The sequence below is a fragment of the Callorhinchus milii genome, unplaced genomic scaffold, assembly GCF_018977255.1.
Source record: "Callorhinchus milii isolate IMCB2004 unplaced genomic scaffold, IMCB_Cmil_1.0 Scaffold11, whole genome shotgun sequence".
Taxonomy (NCBI): domain Eukaryota; kingdom Metazoa; phylum Chordata; class Chondrichthyes; order Chimaeriformes; family Callorhinchidae; genus Callorhinchus; species Callorhinchus milii.
In genome coordinates this window covers 2,366,825-2,385,340 of record NW_024704752.1, presented here as the reverse complement: position 1 = coordinate 2,385,340, position 18,516 = coordinate 2,366,825, and the positions used below count along the sequence as shown (strand labels likewise).

General features: G+C 51.1%; 1 protein-coding gene across 6 annotated transcripts in view; it reads left to right on the top strand.

Annotated features, from left to right (window-relative positions):
* LOC103191403 (endothelin-converting enzyme 2) overlaps positions 1 to 18,516 on the top strand; it is a 45,245-nt gene that overhangs the window by 13,797 nt on the left and 12,932 nt on the right. For 5 of the 6 annotated variants that reach the window (XM_042339216.1, XM_042339219.1, XM_042339221.1 and 2 more), the window contains 15 exons: positions 1,254 to 1,378; positions 2,173 to 2,319; positions 2,877 to 2,942; positions 5,214 to 5,402; positions 5,894 to 6,036; positions 6,346 to 6,460; positions 6,698 to 6,808; positions 7,752 to 7,850; positions 11,731 to 11,808; positions 12,970 to 13,073; positions 13,929 to 14,039; positions 14,697 to 14,764; positions 15,098 to 15,288; positions 16,116 to 16,211; positions 16,771 to 16,938. In XM_042339216.1, coding sequence (XP_042195150.1) covers positions 1,254 to 1,378; positions 2,173 to 2,319; positions 2,877 to 2,942; positions 5,214 to 5,402; positions 5,894 to 6,036; positions 6,346 to 6,460; positions 6,698 to 6,808; positions 7,752 to 7,850; positions 11,731 to 11,808; positions 12,970 to 13,073; positions 13,929 to 14,039; positions 14,697 to 14,764; positions 15,098 to 15,288; positions 16,116 to 16,211; positions 16,771 to 16,938 — 1,811 coding nt within the window. Of the gene's footprint in view, positions 1 to 1,253; positions 1,379 to 2,172; positions 2,320 to 2,876; positions 2,943 to 5,213; positions 5,403 to 5,893; positions 6,037 to 6,345; positions 6,461 to 6,697; positions 6,809 to 7,751; positions 7,851 to 11,730; positions 11,809 to 12,969; positions 13,074 to 13,928; positions 14,040 to 14,696; positions 14,765 to 15,097; positions 15,289 to 16,115; positions 16,212 to 16,770; positions 17,096 to 18,516 lie in introns of those variants that run through there. The other variant, XM_042339217.1, reaches the window with a different exon arrangement.

The window sequence follows — 18,516 nt, the reverse complement described above, 5'->3', positions numbered from 1 at the left end:
GATGGAGGCAGGGATTAATCTGTCTCGAATACCCAACGGGGTGAAAGATGTCCCAATCCTATACACGTTCCCCCAAAGCCGTGCTGATGGCCTGAAAAGAGCAGGTGACTTGACTCGGGGGCACTTTTTGCACTGGGGGAAAATCTCCCCCCCTCCCCCCGCGCCCCATTTCGTCGTTGTTGCCGGGGCTCAGCTTCATCTGTGTTCTTTATTTTGTTCCCGCTGCTTGGCTACGTGCATGGTCTGTGATGCAGGATGCCACAGCGCCACAGTCAGCCGGCGTGGCTGCCAGGTGTAACTGCAGGGAAAAACGCAAGACAGTAAATAACTCATGAACGATAGAAGATACCCGAAAACAAATACGCCCACGTCACTCCCAGGTGCAAGACCTATCCGATGAGACATCAATCTAAGTCGGTCGATTATTTCGATCCTTCTTGAAGCGCAGACGGACATTATTGTTGTATTATTATAGATTCTTAATATAGATAGAAGATAGAGAAAGATATAATTGGGTGTACGTGTTTATACATGTGTTGGTAATTATTGCTCTGCAGTGAGCTGATGGGATCAGTTCCTTGTTCCCATCTTGTGTTCCCATTTCCCCCCCCCCCCCCCCCCCCACACACACACACTCACACACACTCACACACCTCCTCCTGCTTTGACTCACCCGCTTTTGGGAATTTACTTGGCACAAACAGCAGCTTCCTTTTATGGAAACAAAGCTGGAAAAACAAGATCTGTCTCGCTGCCGTGTGGGCGTCTGTCGGTCTGTGTGTGTGTCTGTGTCTGTCTGTGTGTCTGTCTGTCTGTGTTTGAGTCTGTGTGTCTGTCTCTGCGCGTGTGTCTGTCTGCGTGTGTGTCTGTCTGTGTGTGTGTCTGTCTGCGTGCGTGTGTGTCTGCGTGTCTTGTCTGCCTGTGTGTGTATCTGTGTCTGTCTGTATGTGTCTGTCTGCGTGTGTGCCTGTCTGCGTGCGTGTGTGTCTGCGCGTCTTGTCTGCGTGCGCGCGCGTGTGTGTGTATCTGTGTCTGTCTGCGTGTGTCTGTCTGTCTGTCTGTGCCTGTCGGTTTACGCTTGCATTATGTGTGTTTGTACTGTATGTGTGCGCGTGTGTGCGCGTGTGAGGGAGTGCCTGTACGTGTGCACGTGTCTCTGTCTGTGCGCGTGTCTGTCTGACCCCCTCACTCTCTCTGCCCTCGCTGTGTGGATGCGATGGGATCGGTTCACTATTCTTTTTTGCCTCTCGCAGAGAACTCGACTTTTAACTCGAGCAGTGAGGCCGAGAGGAAAGCCCGGCGTTACTACATGTCCTGCCTGAACGAGCAGAGAATCGAGGAGTTGGCAGCTCAGCCTCTCATCGACCTCATCAATAGGGTACGAGACGCTCTGAGACGCTACCCCTGCGTGGAGGGCGCTTTATAAGTGCAAGTCGTCGTTGTTGTTGTTGGTATGGTCACTGAGGATGGTGGGGTTTGGGGGGAGCGGGCTCGATGCTTTATTACACCTTTCAAAGCCCTCCACGGCCTTGCCCCTCCCTACCTCTGCCACCTGCTAACTCCGCACACACTTGTCTCCTCCCTCCACTCCGCTCAGTGGGCTCCAGCCTTCTCCGTGTCCCAGTAGCGGTCGGGCCTTCAGCCTCTCTGCCCCCACTCCCATCCCACAACCCCTTCCCCTCGCCCCCTCCCTCGCCTCCTTCAAAGCCCATCTCAAGACCCTCCTCTTTGACCGCGCCTTTGGTCACCCTCCTACCCCTGCCCTCCACCCCCTCTAGATCCCAAACCCCAGTTCAGGTGCAAACCCTTAACTGTCCAGCGCTAGTGGCTGGCTGCCGAGTTTAGCCCACAAAATACACAGTCACTCCACTTCACAATATATTCTGTGAAGCGCTTTGAGACGTCTCATTGACGTGATGAGGCGCTAAATCAAATGCAAGGATTATTATTTGTTGTCGTCTAACCCTCACTCTCTGTCTCTGCCTGTGTGTTTGCCTGTGTATCTGTCTGTTTGTCTGTCGGTGTCTGTCTCTGTCTCTGTTTATGTCTGTCTGTCTGTGTGTGTGTGTGTGTGTGTGTGTGTGTGGTTGGTTGGCTGTCGAGCTGCTGATGAGGTTGTTCACATTGAGTCGTTGTTGTCGTTGTTCACATTGAGTTGTTGTTGTTGTTCAGACAGGCGGCTGGAACATCACGGGTCCCTGGGACAAAGACAACTTCATGGAGGTGTTGAAGGTCATCTCCGGCACCTACAAAGCTGCCCCGTTTTTCACCGTCTACATCAGCGCCGATTCCAAGAGCTCCAACAGCAACGTCATCCAGGTGCGGAGTCTGCCTCGGGCTCCGGAACATTCCCTGGTGTTCGCTCGCTTCGCGGCCACTGGGTGGGGAACGGGGGTCAAAGCTGAGCCACGCCACGCAGATCAGCTGCCGCCGCCGGCGGAAAAAAAAACAGTCACTTACATTTGACAGCAGGGGCCGGGCCAACCTACTGGGACCTCGATTTAACATCTTATCTAAAAGGATCAATAGGTCCGCCCGCGCGTGTTATGTGGACCCGGGTGCGTCCAGGAGCGAGGCACATGTTTTTGTGTGTGTGCAAATGAGTGTGTGTGTGCATGTGTGGGGGGGGGAGTTACGAGTATTTGTGTGCGTGTGTGTTTGTACGAGTGGGTGTGGGCATATTCGTACATGCGTGTTCGTTTGTTTGCGTGCGTGTTTCTACACGTGTCAGTAGCGGTGGCTCTGTGGTGAGGCGATTTGATTTGTTCTTGACGAGTCGGGTTACAGTGACACAGGATGTGACTCTCTCTCTCTCTCTCTCTCTCTCTCTCTCCCACCCCCTCTCTCCCCTCCCCCCCCTCCCCCTCCCCACCCAGGTTGACCAGTCGGGCTTGTTCCTCCCATCTCGTGACTACTATCTCAACAGAACAGCCAATGGCAAGGTAATAACAATAACAACAACAACAATAAAATGACATTTATATAGCTCCCTATCACGTCGGAACATAGGATCAGGAGGAGGCCATTCAGCCCCTCGAGCCTGTTCCTCCATTCTATTAGACCATGGCTGATCTGTACCTCATCTCCAATTACCCCCTTTGCCCCATTGCTCTTGACACCATTACAAGCGGTGTTGGGGGGGGGGCGGGGGAAGGGGGGGAAGGGAATTCAGAGATGCAGTTCCAGATAAATGTCCATAATAATAACAATAATAATATTAAAATAATAACAATAATAATAATGTACAAAAGCTGCTTTCACACTAGTTGCAAAAGGAGCCATTCGACAACCCAACTAGTCCGTGTTGCCCCCACCCGTCCCTTGCCTCGATCAAGGCCCGTCTCAAGACCTTCCTCATCTACTGCGCCTCATCAGTCGCCCTCTTACCCCCTACCCTCCCTGTCGTCCACCCCTCCTGATCCCAGCCCCCCAGCTCGGGTGCAAACCCTTAACTGTCCAGCGCCTTGGGACGTCCTCCCGACGTGAAAGGCGCCGCGTAAATGTCGTGCGTTGATTTTTTTTGTTTGTTTTACGTCCGTACGTGTATTATACAAACCGAGATCTCCTTAGATTTGGCTAATATTGAGTTTTGAAAGCCCCTGTTACCCAGTGTTCGAATATTTCAGTGGTAGCACTTTGAGAAATTCAAACTTGGATCAGAATAAATTGTGGTTGTGCAACGTAGAGCGGTTCTGGCCTTCCACACACAAGATTGCTGAGTAATAACAATCATAACACTAATACTCCTTGCGATTGACACAGCGCCTTATCACGTCTTCGAGACGCCTCAAAGCCCTTCGCAGACTATACTGCAAAGTGAATTGACTGTATTCAATTTGAATACAGTAGGAATATAGTCATCCTTGAAGCCACAGCAAAGGTGCTATACAAATGTAAGTTGTCGTTGTTGTTGTTGTGTTCGGACACACAATGAGCCCTATTGGTGTGGCTGTTTACCCTCTTTACTCTCAGCTTGTGTTTGGCTCGGTGCCCATTCGCACTGCAGCCTCTCGGCGTGGCCGGTCACACAATGCGCCTCAGTGATGCCTAATGGACTGTCGCTTCTCTTTAGAACAAGGCACAATGAACTGAGCGCTGGCGTGAGTCAGTCAGAGGACCTTCAGCCTCTTATGAAACATTTCTGTGGCTCATTTGTTCCAAGCTGCTCGCTCGCTCGCTCGCTCACTCACTCTTGGAGATTTTACTTCATTATTATTGGTTAGCGCACTCGCCTCGCAAGCCAGAGGACCCCGGTTCGATTCCTAGTCTAGGGCGAAACCTTAGGCAAGTTTCCTTACTCCACACACTGTTTACCCAGGAGTAAGTCGGAACCCGGTTGTTAGTCGATTGGCGTATCGCTTTCCGGGGGTAATAATCCCTTCCAAAAAACAATACTAGCAATAATTTGGTCACTATGTCAACAACTGTTTGTAGGACCCCGCTGTGCGCAAATGGCTGCCGCATTTCGCCCACAAAATCATCGTCACTCCACTTTACAATATATTCTGTGAAGTGCTTTGAGACGTCTCGACGATGCGATAAGATGCTGTATCAAATTCAAGGATTATTATATATTATCGGCCACAACAGACAAACAGCTCGGTTTAGCCTCCAGCCCTGAACTGAGCACCACTAACCTCTTCTACGTCGATAGACTCATAGAATTGTAGAATCTTACAGCACATAAGGAGGTCATTCAACCCATCGTGCCAGTGCCAGCTCTTTGGAAGAGCTACCAACTAGACCTACTTCCCCCCACCACCCACCCCCCAACTCTTACCGCATAGCCCTGCAGATTTTTCCTTATCAAATACCTATCCAATTCCCTTTTGAAAGCTACTATTGATTCAGCTGCCACCACCCAAACCCAGATGCTCCCAGTCTAAGCTTTTGATCTGATCACATAATAATAATCCTTGCATTTGATATTAGCGCCTTTCCACGTCTTCGAGACGTCTCAAAGCGCTTCACAGGATAGACTGTTAAATGAATTGACTGTATACTCGTGGGAGAACCGCAAATTGCGCACAGCAGTGTCGCACAAACAGTCGTGGATTGAGCGACCAAATTGTGTTTAAAAAATTACATGGTGTCCTTCACACTGCTCCATGTGAGTGGTGCTATATAAATGGATGTCGCTGTGGTCGTCATCGTTGTTGTTGTCGTTGTTGTCATCATTGCCGTTGTTGTTGATGTCTCTGATCTCCTCCCAGGTGCTGGAGGTGTACCTGGATTACCTGGTTGACCTGGCTGTGCTGCTGGGAGGAGAGCGTAACTCCAGCCGCCTGCAGATGCAGCAGATCGTGGAGTTCGAGACGGCCCTCGCCAACATCACGGTGCCTCAGGACGAGAGGAGGGACGAGGAGAAGATTTACCACAAGATGACCATCGCCGACCTGCAGGCAAGTACAGCAGCTGCCCACTCCACCTGCCAGGCCCTCAACTCAGGACCCGGGAGGGGAGGGGGAGAGTGTGGGAGGGCAGAGTGAGGTTATGGTGACTTGGGTTGGTAGGGAGTGAGGGCAGTGGGGGGGGGGGGTGGGGGGTTCAGGATTGGGTGGTATGGGGGGTCAATGTTTGATGTGCGTGACGTGGGTATTTTGCGCTCATTATGTGTGTATACAGTGGACTTCTCGGGCTGAATGGCCTGTTACCATCCTCCAATGTCCTGTGTGACTCTGTGTTCATACCTGCAATGATCTCCAACTCTCTCACAACTGAAGACCTTCCTCTTTGACTGTGATTACGGTCACCTCCTCCCTCACTCCATCTCACCAGCTCGGCATCAGGCTTCCCCACTGTTAAGCGCTCCGAGACTCTGCCTTGGGACATCCTCGTGACATGAAAGGCACTGCGTACACGTCATTTGTTGTTGTTGTTGTTACTCCTGTAGAATCTCGCGCCGGCCATCGATTGGATGGACTTCCTGACGTTCGCTCTGTCGCCCCAGGAACTGAACGACACAGAGCCTGTGGTTGTGTACGCCAAGGAATACCTGGAGCTGGTGTCTGAGCTCATCAATAACACCGACAAGAGGTGATCACATGGAACATAGAAACAGGAGGAGGCCATTCAGCCCCTCGAGCCTGTTCTGCCATTCTACGAGATCATGGTTGATCAGTGACTCAACTCCAATTACCCGCGCTTGCCCCGTATCCCTTAATACCCCGACTTAACAAATATCTATCCACCTCTCGCCTCTTGACTCATTAGGTAGAGAAGTTGTAAAATTGCACCCAGTCACATCCCTTTTACAGTGTATCAGATGCAGGGGTGATTATTATTTATTATTTGTTATTTATTATTATTGTTGTGACCTTGTGTTTCTCTGTTGAAATGGCTCAGCGTTTTGAACAATTACATGATGTGGAATTTGGAGCAGAAAACGGCCGGCAATCTGGACAAGCGCTTCGAAACCGCTGAGGAGGAGCTCATGCAGATTCTGTACGGCACCAAAAAGGTGAGATCGAGGGGTTGGACGTGTGTGGGGGTGGGGTGGCGGTGGGAGATCTGGCTGGTGGGTCCTCTCGCTTGAGAGGCGAGTGCACTAACCGCGAAGTTACGGGACTCCCTGTCTGTCTGGCGCTGAGGGACGCTGCCCTGTGTGTATAAATGCAAGTTGTTGTTGTTGCCTAAGAACCTGCCTCTTTGACCTTGCCTATAACCGTCTCTTTGTTAAACGCCCGATGCCTTACAGTCCTGCAAACCTCGCTGGCAGACGTGCATCTTAAACACAGACGACACGCTCGGTTTTGCGTTGGGAGCCCTGTTCGTGAAGGCGACATTCGACAAGGACAGCAAAGTGATCGTAAGTATTCGCTCATTTTCAACCCACACGGAAAGAACAAGAATTTGCAGGACGAAAGAAGCCCAAGGTCCATCCAGTTCACCTTCCATCAAACTGGCAGTCGCTTGCACATCTCATGTCCCAACTTATATACCTATCCTGAGATATTGTTTCCTAACAGAAATCTATCTGATTTGCTTTTGAAAGAATCAACACTTTCTGCTTCCCCAGGGAGCCTGTGCTCCCAGTGACCTACCCACACAGGCATCTTGCTATGGACAGCACAGGGACAGATAGGAGGAGGCCATTCAGCCCATCGAGCCTGTTCCACCCATTTATCAGAAATCAAAGCAAGGGGTATGGGGAAAGGGCAAGTCAATGGAACTGAAAGGATTTGCTCTTTTATAGAGCGGACACAAATGGTCTTCTGTGCTGTAAGTTTCTACGGCTCTCTTAAATCCCATTTCCCCAAGTTAAACTGAGCTCCCCTTCTGCGCCCTGGTCAACATTAAGGATCCCATGTTGCTGCTCGAAAAGCAAAGGGAGTTTCTCTCTCTCTCTCCCTCTCTCTCTCGGCGTCCTGGCTGACAATCCCCCCTTCCTCTCCTCCCCCAGATAAAATTGCTCATTCGCTTCACGGATGATTGCGGTTTCCATACGCAAGTTGGCTGCTGCATTCGCCTACTATGCCACACAGTCACTATACTTTCAGTAAAATCCCGCGAGATGCTTTGAGACGTCCTCCCGACGTGAAAGTCGCTGGATCAAACGCAAGTATTATTTAGGATGATCTTTTAGAACAACGGAACATAAGAAGATAAGAATTCCTGGTGGAAAGAAGACCAAGTTTGCTTCCCACCATCCTTGCAGTCACTTGCACGTGTCATGTCCCCAACTATACACTGTATCGCGAGATATTATTTCCTAACAGAAATCTAACCAATTTGCTCTCGGTGATTCCCAGGCAGAAGAAATGATCAATGAAATCCGGACGGCCTTTAAGAATGGACTGGATAAGTTGGTGTGGATGGACGACCAAACCAGAGGAGCTGCTAAGGAAAAGGTAATTTGATTTCTGCTCTGAACTCTTCCTGGTTATTCAGAATTTGTGGTTCGTAGAGTTTTTTGACTTCCACCCCACGACTTGCATTTATTTAGCGCCCTTCACCCGGGGTAGCATTCTGGAGCGCTTGACAGTGGCAGAGTCTGACCCCGAGCCAGGGGGAGAGATGGGGGGAGAGGCGACCGTAAGCACCATCAAAAAGAAAGGTCTTTAGGTGGGATTTGAAAGTGGGGAGAGGGATTGAGTTGGGGGGAGATTTCAAATGTTAGAGGGTGGGCAGAGGAGTTGGATATGAGTAAGTCAGAGTGGTAATAATAATAATAATGATCCTCGCATATGATATAGCGCCTTATCATGTCGTTCAGACGTCTCAAATCGCTTCTCAGAATATACCATAAAGTGGAGTGACTGTATTTTGTCGTCTAAACACGGCAGCCAATTGCGCACAGCAGCGTCCCACAAACAGTCGTGAGTTAAGTGACCAAATTAATATTTTTTGAGTGGATTATTGTCCCCGGAAAGCAATCCGCCAATCGACTTACAACCGGGTTCCTACTTACTCCTGGGTAAAATAGAGGAAATAAACTGGCCTAAGGTTTCACCCCACCTGGGAATCAAACCCGGGTCCTCTCGCTTGCAAGGCGAGTGCTTTAACCCCTACACTACCGGGACTCCATGCATTTAGCTGCCCTTTATTGCTGCGAGGCAGAGAAGCAGCAACATTCCTGATAGTTTCCAGGACCAAACATGACGTCAATTGGAATAGGTTTCTTCCAAATATTTAGACATTCTTTTATTTAAAAAAAAACAACCAAACAAAATTTAAATGGCAGCTGCATTTCAGACCGAGATACAGGAAGCGTGAACTCGATAAAGCCATCAAAGGACTTTGCATCTCAATTTGTTTGTTCTGGTTCCTTGTGTCATCAATCGCCGAGATCATGGGAAAAATGAGCCCGGCTTTGTCAGTTGACGGCAAAAAAAACAATCCAGATACTTTCCCGGGGGTAGGGGAGGAGGAATCTGTAGCAGGAAAATCACCAGGAGAGGCTCAATCTGAGATCTCCTTGCACCAGGAGCTTACATTGTTCCTCAGGACTTTGGAAGCAACCTGTTGGCATCTAAGAATTCCATAGCGTAGCGGTTAGCAAGCGAGGGAACCCAGGTTCGATTCCCGGGCAGGGCGAAACTTTAGACAAGTTCCCTAACTCCACAGGCTTCTGTTGACCCAGCAGTAAGTAGGATCAGTAAGTAAATCGGTTGTTAGTCGAATGGCGGATTGCTTTCTGGGGGTAATAATCCCTCTTAAAAAAAAAAAGAAAAGGAGAATTTGATCACTGTTTGTGGATTGAGACACTTGCTGTGCGCGATGGGCTGCTGCGTTTCGCCCACACAATATACAGTCAATCCACTTCACAATATATTGTGTGAAGCGCTTTGAGATGAAGTAGCCGCACACGCCCTCTGAACGTTGGCTTAAAATAAAAAGAACAAATTTAAAAAAGGAAAAAAAAACTTCTGATTTGCCCCGTGTACCTACACCCTCTCGAGTCCTTCTCTCTGACGTGTTACCATTCCTTTGGCATTAACCAGAAGGTCAGCACAGCATCAAGCAGGAGGCAGCTGTTGCCGTCACGTAAAGTATTGGTTTCCTTGCTTGCTCGAGCTCGCTGAGGTAACGTAACCTAGCCCGAAGGTTTCAGATACACTGACGTTCCCGCCCGGGGTAGAGTTACAGCCTCACATTTCAGCTCATGTGGGGGATGTAGCCTGAAATTATCGCAATGAAACGGTTAAAAGCATTCGCCAGTCGCGCATATGTGGAGTCCCCGCAGCGTAGTGTTAGAGCGCTCGCCTCGCCAGCCAGAGGATCCGGGTTCGATTCCCAGGCGGGTCCGGGCAAAACCGTGGGCAAGTTTCCTTACGTCCACGCGCAAGTCTCCGGCAGTAAGTAGGAACCCGGTTGTTAGTCGATTCGGAGATCGCTTTGTGGCAGTAATAATCCCCTAAAAAAAAACACATTTGGTCAGTTAGTCCATGATTGTTTGTGAGACGCTGCGGTACTCAATTGGCCGCCGTGTTTTGCCCACAAAATACACAGTCAATTCTGTGAAGTGCTTTGAGACGTCTGAACGATGTGATGAGGTACTATACCAAATGCAAGGATTATTATTCTTATTGTTGAGCACAGTTATATCTGTTCCCCCCCCCCGTCCCCCCGTCCCCCCACACACATACGCACCCCACACCTGGGTTACAGTGGGTTACAGTGGGGGGAGGAGCCTGGGTTGCAGTGGGGGAGGAGGAGCCTGGGTTGCAGTGGGGGGCGGACCCAGGGTTGCAGTGGGGGGAGGAGGAGCCTGGGTTGCAGTGGGGGAGGAGGAGCCTGGGTTGCAATGGGGGGAGGAGCCTGGGTTGCAGTGTGTGGGAGGAGCCTGGGTTGCAGTGGGCGGAGGAGGAGCCTGGATTGCAGTGGGGAAGGAGGAGCCTGGGTTGCAGTGAGGGAGGAGGAGCCTGGGTTGCAGTGGGGGAGGAGGAGCCTGGGTTGCAGTGGGGGAGGAGGAGCCTGGGTTGCAGTGGGGGAGGAAGAGCCTGGGTTGCAGTGGCTGGGAGGAGCCTGGGTTGCAGTGGAGGGCGGAGCCTGGGTTGCAGTGGGGGAGGAGGAGCCTGGGTTGCAGTGGGGGAGGAGGAGCCTGGGTTGCAGTGGGTGGGAGGAGCCTGGGTTGCAGTGGAGGGCGGAGCCTGGGTTGCAGTGGGGGAGGAGGAGCCTGGGTTGCAGTGGGGGGAGGAGCCTGGGTTGCAGTGGGGGGAGGAGGAGCCTGGGTTGCAGTGGGGGGAGGAGGAGCCTGGGTTGCAGTGGGGGGAGGAGGAGCCTGGGTTGCAGTGGGTGGGAGGAGCCTGGGTTGCAGTGTGGGGAGGAGCCTGGGTTGCAGTGTGGGGAGGAGCCTGGGTTGCAGTGGGGGAGGAGGAGCCTGGGTTGCAGTGGGGGGAGGAGCCTGGGTTGCAGTGGGGGGAGGAGGAGCCTGGGTTGCAGTGGGGGGAGGAGGAGCCTGGGTTGCAGTGGGGGGAGGAGGAGCCTGGGTTGCAGTGGGCGGAGAAGGAGCCTGGGTTGCAGTGGGGGAGGAGGAGCCTGGGTTGCAGTGGGGGAGGAGGAGCCTGGGTTGCAGTGGGGGAGGAAGAGCCTGGGTTGCAGTGGCTGGGAGGAGCCTGGGTTGCAGTGGAGGGCGGAGCCTGGGTTGCAGTGGGGGAGGAGGAGCCTGGGTTGCAGTGGGGGAGGAGGAGCCTGGGTTGCAGTGGGTGGGAGGAGCCTGGGTTGCAGTGGAGGGCGGAGCCTGGGTTGCAGTGGGGAGGAGGAGCCTGGGTTGCAGTGGGGGGAGGAGCCTGGGTTGCAGTGGGGGGAGGAGGAGCCTGGGTTGCAGTGGGGGGAGGAGGAGCCTGGGTTGCAGTGGTGGGAGGAGGAGCCTGGGTTGCAGTGTGGGGAGGAGCCTGGGTTGCAGTGGGGGAGGAGCCTGGGTTGCAGTGTGGGGGGGGAAGGGGTGGAGGAAGCCGCGGTGAACATGATCAGCGCTGGTCGGAGCTCCCAGGGCGTCTGGCACCCGCTGACATCACTCCCTGTTTGCGCACAGCGCGCAGGAAGCCGGCGACTCTGTTTATCAACAACAACAACAACAACCAATGAAACGCGTAGAGCGTCTTTCACGTCAGGAGGACGTCCCAAGGCCCATTATCAGAGTGAAAGGGGAGACTTTTTGATCTGGTGCCTCATGGGTTATTATGATCATGATTATTATCAGTGTGTGACCTGCTCTGGAAACCAATGAGACTTTAATTATAACTCACGTGTGTGTGGCTTCCCCCACCTCTCCTCTCCTCTCCTCAGGCCGACGCTATCTATGACATGATCGGCTTTCCAGACTTCATCTTGGACGTAAAGGAGCTGGATGACGTGTACGATGGCGTAAGTAAGAGAGTTCCCCACCGGGGGGTGCGGGGGTGAGGGGGGAATTGGGAATATGACTGTATCGGCTCATTCAGTTAATTTTTCCCATTGTAGTCATTCCCATATTGTCTTGACCTCGTCCAGTCCAGCAGCAACAACGACAACAACGTTATAGCGCCTTTCTCGTCGGGAGGACGTCCCAAGGTGCCGGACAATCAGTGTTTTAGACCCGAGCTGGGGGAGGGGGGGGGGGTCGGGATCAGGGGAGGGTGGAGGGCGGGGGGTGGTGGTGGGAGGGAAAGTAGGGTGATCGAAGGTATGGTCAACGAGGAGGGTCTTGAGACGGGTCTCAATTTGAAGTGCTCTGAGACGTCGTCCGGCGTGGAGGGCGCTATGCAAATCCAAGTTGTTGTTGTTGTGGCTCTTGAAGGAGGCAAGGGAGGGGGAAACACTGCATTGTGAGAGTTGTCACCCTTTGGAAGTGACGCTAAACCGAATCCACCCCCACACCCCCCACCACCCTGTCCGTCCGGCAATCCTTGTCCTGTTCAGGTGGACGTTAAAAGATCTCCCACTATTGGAAAAGAGAAGGGAATTTCTCTCAGAAGTCGCTGGGAACACGCAGCAGGTCAGACAGCATCTATGGAGAGAAGGGATTTCTGGGTCCTTACATTCAAATCCCTTCTCTCCATAGATGCTGCCTGACCTGCTGCGTGTTCCTAGCAACTTCTGTTTTTATTCCAGGTTTCCAATATCTGCAGTATTTTGGCCTTTCAGGGAGTTTCTCTCTCCCGTTGTCCCTGCTGACAATCCCCCCCTCCTCTACCAGATAAAATCAGCCACTCACTTCACTCTCTTTGCAAGACATTGCAGCAATACTAATAATTATAATAATCCTCGCATTTGATATAGCGCTTTTCCACGTCTTCTGGACATCTCAAAGCGCTTCACAGAATATGCTGTAAAGTGAATTGACTGTATATTTGTGGGTGAAACGCGACAGCCAATTGCGCACAGCAGCGTCCCCACAAACAGTCGTGCATTGAGTGACCAAATTTTTTTTATTTTTAAGGGATTAATACTCCTGGAAAGTGATCCATCTGGCAATCGACTAACAACCGGGTTCCTACTTACTGCCGGGTAAACCAGTAACTTCTGCCTTTTTGTTTCCTCTTTCAGTACGAAGTATTGGAGGATTCTTTCTTCCAAAACATGTTGAATTTCTACAACTTCTCAGCCAGGGTCATGGCTGACCAGCTCCGCAAACTACCCAACCGTGACCAGTGAGTACCGTGGGGGCCGCTCCTCACAAGCCAACCATTCAGGCCATTTAGGAGTAAAATCAGGAGGCAGCTGTTCACCCAAAGGAATCTGGAACTCTCTCCTCCAAAAGGCTGTGGATTATGGCTGGATCCATTCACATTCACAAGGCTGAGGTGGAGAGATGTTTGTTAGGTCAGGGTATCAAGGGATATGGGGCGAAGGCGAGTAGTTGGAGTTGAGGTACAGATCAGCCATGATCTTATAGAATGATGGAACAAGCTCGAGGCGCTGAATAGCCTACCCCTGTTCCTATGTTTCTAATTCATCAGCAATGATTTATTGTCAGCCTGGCTCAGCCAGTCCCTCTTTTTCTCTCTCTCTCTCTCTCTCTCTCTCTCTCTTTCTCTCTTGCCTCTGGATCAGACAGGTTGTGTGTTCACACCCCGCGCTGTATTATCTGGAGGTTTGGGACATCCTCCCAACATGAAAGGCTTAAACAGCCGGGTTCCTAGTTACTGCGAGGTGAACCATTAACGGCAATTTGTTGCTCTTGTTGTTGTTGAATGCAGCAACAGCAGCTAGTGTTTGCACAGCCTTTACGTGGGGCGACATCTCGGAGCGCTGTATAGCGGCAGGTACGGACACTGAGTATGGGGGTGTGGGAGGGAGGGAGGAGGGGTGTTTACCCTGGACATGGTCCGAGAGCCAGGTTTTAAAGGTGGGACGTGAAAAGCGATGAGGGCGAAGCCGGCGAGGATAGAGGGAGGGAGTTAGGGAGGTTCGGGATGTAGAATTGTGAAGTGGAAGGGGGAGGGGGAGAGTGGAGGGAGGAGGAATGTGGTCTGAACCTTGATGTGTTTTTCTCTTGATTCCAGATGGAGCATGACTCCCCCCACAGTGAATGCGTATTACCTGCCCACCAAAAACGAGATCGTCTTCCCGGCCGGCATTTTGCAAGCGCCCTTCTACGCCAAAAACAGTCCAAAGTGAGCGACTCGCTGCGGAACGACATGCGTTTCAACACAGGCTCAAACATCCATTTCCACAGCCCATCTCATTGATTCGCGTCCTGTTAATTTTATGTGCGTTTCGCCCACAAAACACACAGTCACTCCACTTCACGGTGTGTTCTGTGAAGCGCTTTGAGGCATCTCGAAGACGTGCTAAGGCGCTGTATCAAATACAAGGATTATTATTATTTTGTCACAGTGTCCCTCCACCTCGCTCTCGCTCTCCCTCCCTCACCTCATTCAAGATACATCTCGATACAAGATACATCTCGGGACCTTCCTCTCCCTTTGACCCCACTTTCGGTTCCCTTTCCCACCGCCCCATCAGGTGCCTAGCCATTACCGTTAAGCTCCTTTGGACGTCTTTCCGAAAGGCGCTATTTGTTTGTGGGACCTCCCGATGTGCACAAATCGGCTGCCTCATTCGCACACAAATTACCACCCAGTCACACCAGTCTACAGTAAAAATCCCGTGAATCGCTTTGAGACGTCTCGACGACGTGATAAGGCTCTGTATCAAACACGAGCGCTGTATGAAATATTCTAAATGACATGTTGAATACTTGGGCGTTCAAATCACCGACATTTTCTCTTCCGTTTTCGAATGGTGGGGGGAAAACACAACCACTGCAGATCGCTCAACTTTGGTGGCATTGGAGTCGTGATGGGCCACGAGTTAACACACGCCTTCGATGACCAAGGTATTAGCAACTCGCAGCATCTCACTTGAATTATTGTGCTGTGAGGCATCACTTTGGGCCCTAACTTCTGGAAATCTCTGCCTCAATCCCTCCGCATCACCTCCTTCTCTCCACCCCATCCCCACTCCTCCTCCTTTATCTATCTTTAAATAAATAAATATATTAACTACAGCTGTATAACCACTGCAGTTGTGTAAGGGGGAGCCCAGTGGCTTCTAGGTGCGGAATCCCTGACTATCCAGCGCCTTGGGAGGTCCTCCTGATGTCGGAGGCGCTGTACAATTGGAAAATGTTGTGGCTACTGCTGTTTTACGCCACGGTTTCTGGTCATAGGGAGAGAGTACGACAAGGACGGCAACTTGCGTCCCTGGTGGCAGAACTCGTCAGTGGAGAACTTCAAGAACCGGACGGAGTGCATGGTGAAGCAGTACAGCCGCTACACGGTGAACGGCGAACACGTGAACGGCAAACAGACGCTCGGCGAGAACATCGCCGACAACGGCGGCCTCAAGGCTGCCTATCACGTACGTCTGTCTGCGCCCGCGCCCGGGGTCGCTACTGATAAAATCGAGTTCAAAAAATATTAATAATTAATATTCAACAACTTGCGCCTGCAAAACAGACAGTCCCTACACTTTACAGTATATCCTGTGAAGCGCTTTGAGACGTCTCAAGGCACTGTATCAAATGCAAGGATTATTATTTTTTATTATTTAGCGTTTATATCGCGCTGTTCAGCGTCCGGAGCACTTTATAAATGCGATCATAAATATGGTAAAGAATTATCAATAATGAATTAGTATTGCTAATAATGAATTCATTTGTAATAAACACAAATAATAAAGTTCCTGGTTTGAATAAATAATTAATAGTCATAAGTTAAATGGTTTATTTCAATAATAAATTGCAATTTATAATATATTGTTAGTATTAGTTTATTTGTTATTGTCGATTATAAATTATGGTATCAATGTAATATATTATAATAACAATTATTAGTTTTATAATAATTTAAATCCTAAATGATTCTAATTCTATTATTTTAGCGTTAAAATTTGGGGGTATATATTTATCGATTAAATAATAATTAAATACAAAATAAATGTTTTGGGTTGTGCACGGTTTGCGATTAACGTAAAGCTGCCTTTCTAAACTAGAGTTTACGCTGCCGTGCGCAATGGGCTGCCGCGTTTCGCCCACAAAACACACCGCCAATTCACTTTATGGTATATTCTGAGAAGCGCTTTGAGACGTCTCGAAGACGTAACCCGGCGCTACATCAAAATGCGAGGACTGTTATTATTATCATTTATGTAGAATTGGAGCTGAATGCGTTTTATGCCAATTTCAGGCGTACACAAATTGGGTGAGAAAGAATGGGAAAGAAGTCCAGCTGCCTGTCATCGAACTCACCAACCAACAGCTATTTTTCGTCGGGTTTGCACAGGTAAGTAAGCACAACGCGGATCACCGTGAAAATCGTGCTCCTCTTTCTTTACACGAGTCCCAGTGTCCTGGCCTCGACCACCTTTCCTGGCAACCCAGTCCCGGTCGTTGATTGCCGTCTGAGTAGAGATAGACTTGAGCGCTCAAATGGTAGTGTGGAGTCCTGCAGTGTAGTGGTTAGCGCAGCTCACCTCACAAGCGAGAGGACCCAGGTTTGATTACCAGGCGGGACAGGACCGTAGGCAAGTTTTCCTTTGCTCCACACGGTGCTGTTTACCCGGCAATAAGGAGGAACCCGGTTGTTAGTCGATTGGCGGATTGCTTTCCGACGGTAATAATCCCTCAAAAAAAAATGTGGTCGCTCAATCCACGACTCTTTGTGGGGATGCTGCTGTGCGCAATTGGCTGCCATGTTTCGCCCATGAAATATAGAGTCACTGTACTTTACAGTATATCCTGTGAAGCGCTTTGAGACGCCTCAACCACACGATTTTTTTTAATGGTTTCTGTACTGAATGCGCCTTCGCCTGGACTCATCAAATGTCTCCGGTGTCCATCAGGTGTGGTGTTCGGTGCGGACCCCTGAGAGCGCTCACGAGGGTTTGATCACGGACCCCCACAGCCCGGCCAGGGTCCGAGTCATCGGGACCCTCTCCAACTCCAAAGACTTTGCCGAACATTTCAATTGCCCCGTGGGGTCCCCGATGAACCCCGGAAAGCGGTGTGAGGTGTGGTAATCAGGCAGTGCTGGCGGGGGTGGGGTGGGGGGGCGGAGAGAAGGTTGATTGTGTTTTTTTGGGGTGGGAGGGGGCGGGAGTGGGGGACAGCTTGTGGTTTGGTTGTCTGTCCGAACGACGTAACATTACACACTGGATCATTCCCACAGCGATTTTTTTTTTCTTTTTTGGTTGGGGTGGGGGGAATTATACCGAGATATTCCCCCTCCCCCGAACGTACATTATATCATGCACTTTTTTTTGTAGCAGACACACGTTGAAAGGGTTATTAAAAGCCGAGAGGATATAGACAGTACAGCAACAACAACTTGCGTTTCGCCCACAAATATACGGTCAATTCACTATTCTGTGAAGCGCTTTGAGACATTGAGAAGACGTGAAAAGTGCTATATCCAATACAAGGATTATTATAATATTATATAGCGCTCTTCACGTGGGGTAGCGTTAATGTGGAGGGTGCGTACAGGGTGTTTGTGCAGATTTTAATTTTAGCCACGAGAACCCAGTCTCTCGCTCAGGGCTGAGCTGTAGTTTGGTTTAGCCAATAATGACCTTTTTATTCTTGGCCCCTCTGGAAGATTCACACCATCTGTGTGTGTGTGTGTGTGTGTGTGTCTGATGGTCGTTGCAAGTCTCCCAGAGAGAGAGCATGAGAGACACGCGCGCGCGCACACACAGGTGCGAACATCCGAACGCAAGCGCACACGCGTGCACACACGTGAACACACGCAAGTGTACGCATACACACACACGCGCGCGCGCGAGTGTACACATGAACACACGCGCACAAGGAGTGTTTGTGTCACGGGTACGTCGGTGCCAATGCTCACCAGGCATGTTAGTTTCCGACGACTTTGTTTGGCTCTGGAGTATTTGGGATGGGGAGGGGCTGGAGTCTGTGATTGCCAGTGTATTGGGGTGGGGGGGGGAGGGCGGGAGAGAGGAAAGGAAGGGGGTTATCTTTAGGATTTGATTGTCAGAGCCGAGTGCGCTGTGACTGACTTAAACGAGCTGCTCGTGGCTGTGGCGGAAAGGTGGCAGATCGCCCGGGAGCGTCCTCTCCCCCCACCCCCCCCCCCCCCCCCCCGCGCGCTCTCCTTTTGGCGTGAAAACCATGGCGTTCCACTTCCCGCTTCCCGAGCGACAATTCCAGCTGGAGCAGAGTCGGGTATCTTCATTTCTCTCTCTCTCTCCTCAATCTCTCTCTCTCTCTCTTCAATCTCTCTCTCCCCGCCCCGACTCTCTCCCTCTCTCTTCGCCCCCACCTCCCCAACTCTCTCCGCCCACACTCTCCCCCTCTGTCTCTCTCTCTCTCTCTCTCTCGCGCTCTCCCTCCTTTTTCCTCAATTGCCCCCGCCCCATTTGGCCCAGGACGTGACTTTGCCCCTGAGCCCACCTCCACCCCGTCACCGCTGATTGTCTCTGCTCTTGTGCGTGTTCGTGTCTGTGCGCGTTGCACCGCTCGTGTCCGTGGGTGTGTCCGTGTCCGTGTCCGTGCGCTCGCGTGTGTCCGTGTGACTTCCCAGCCACTGACTAGTCGGGCCAAACGGTCTGTTTGCGTGTTGTAGC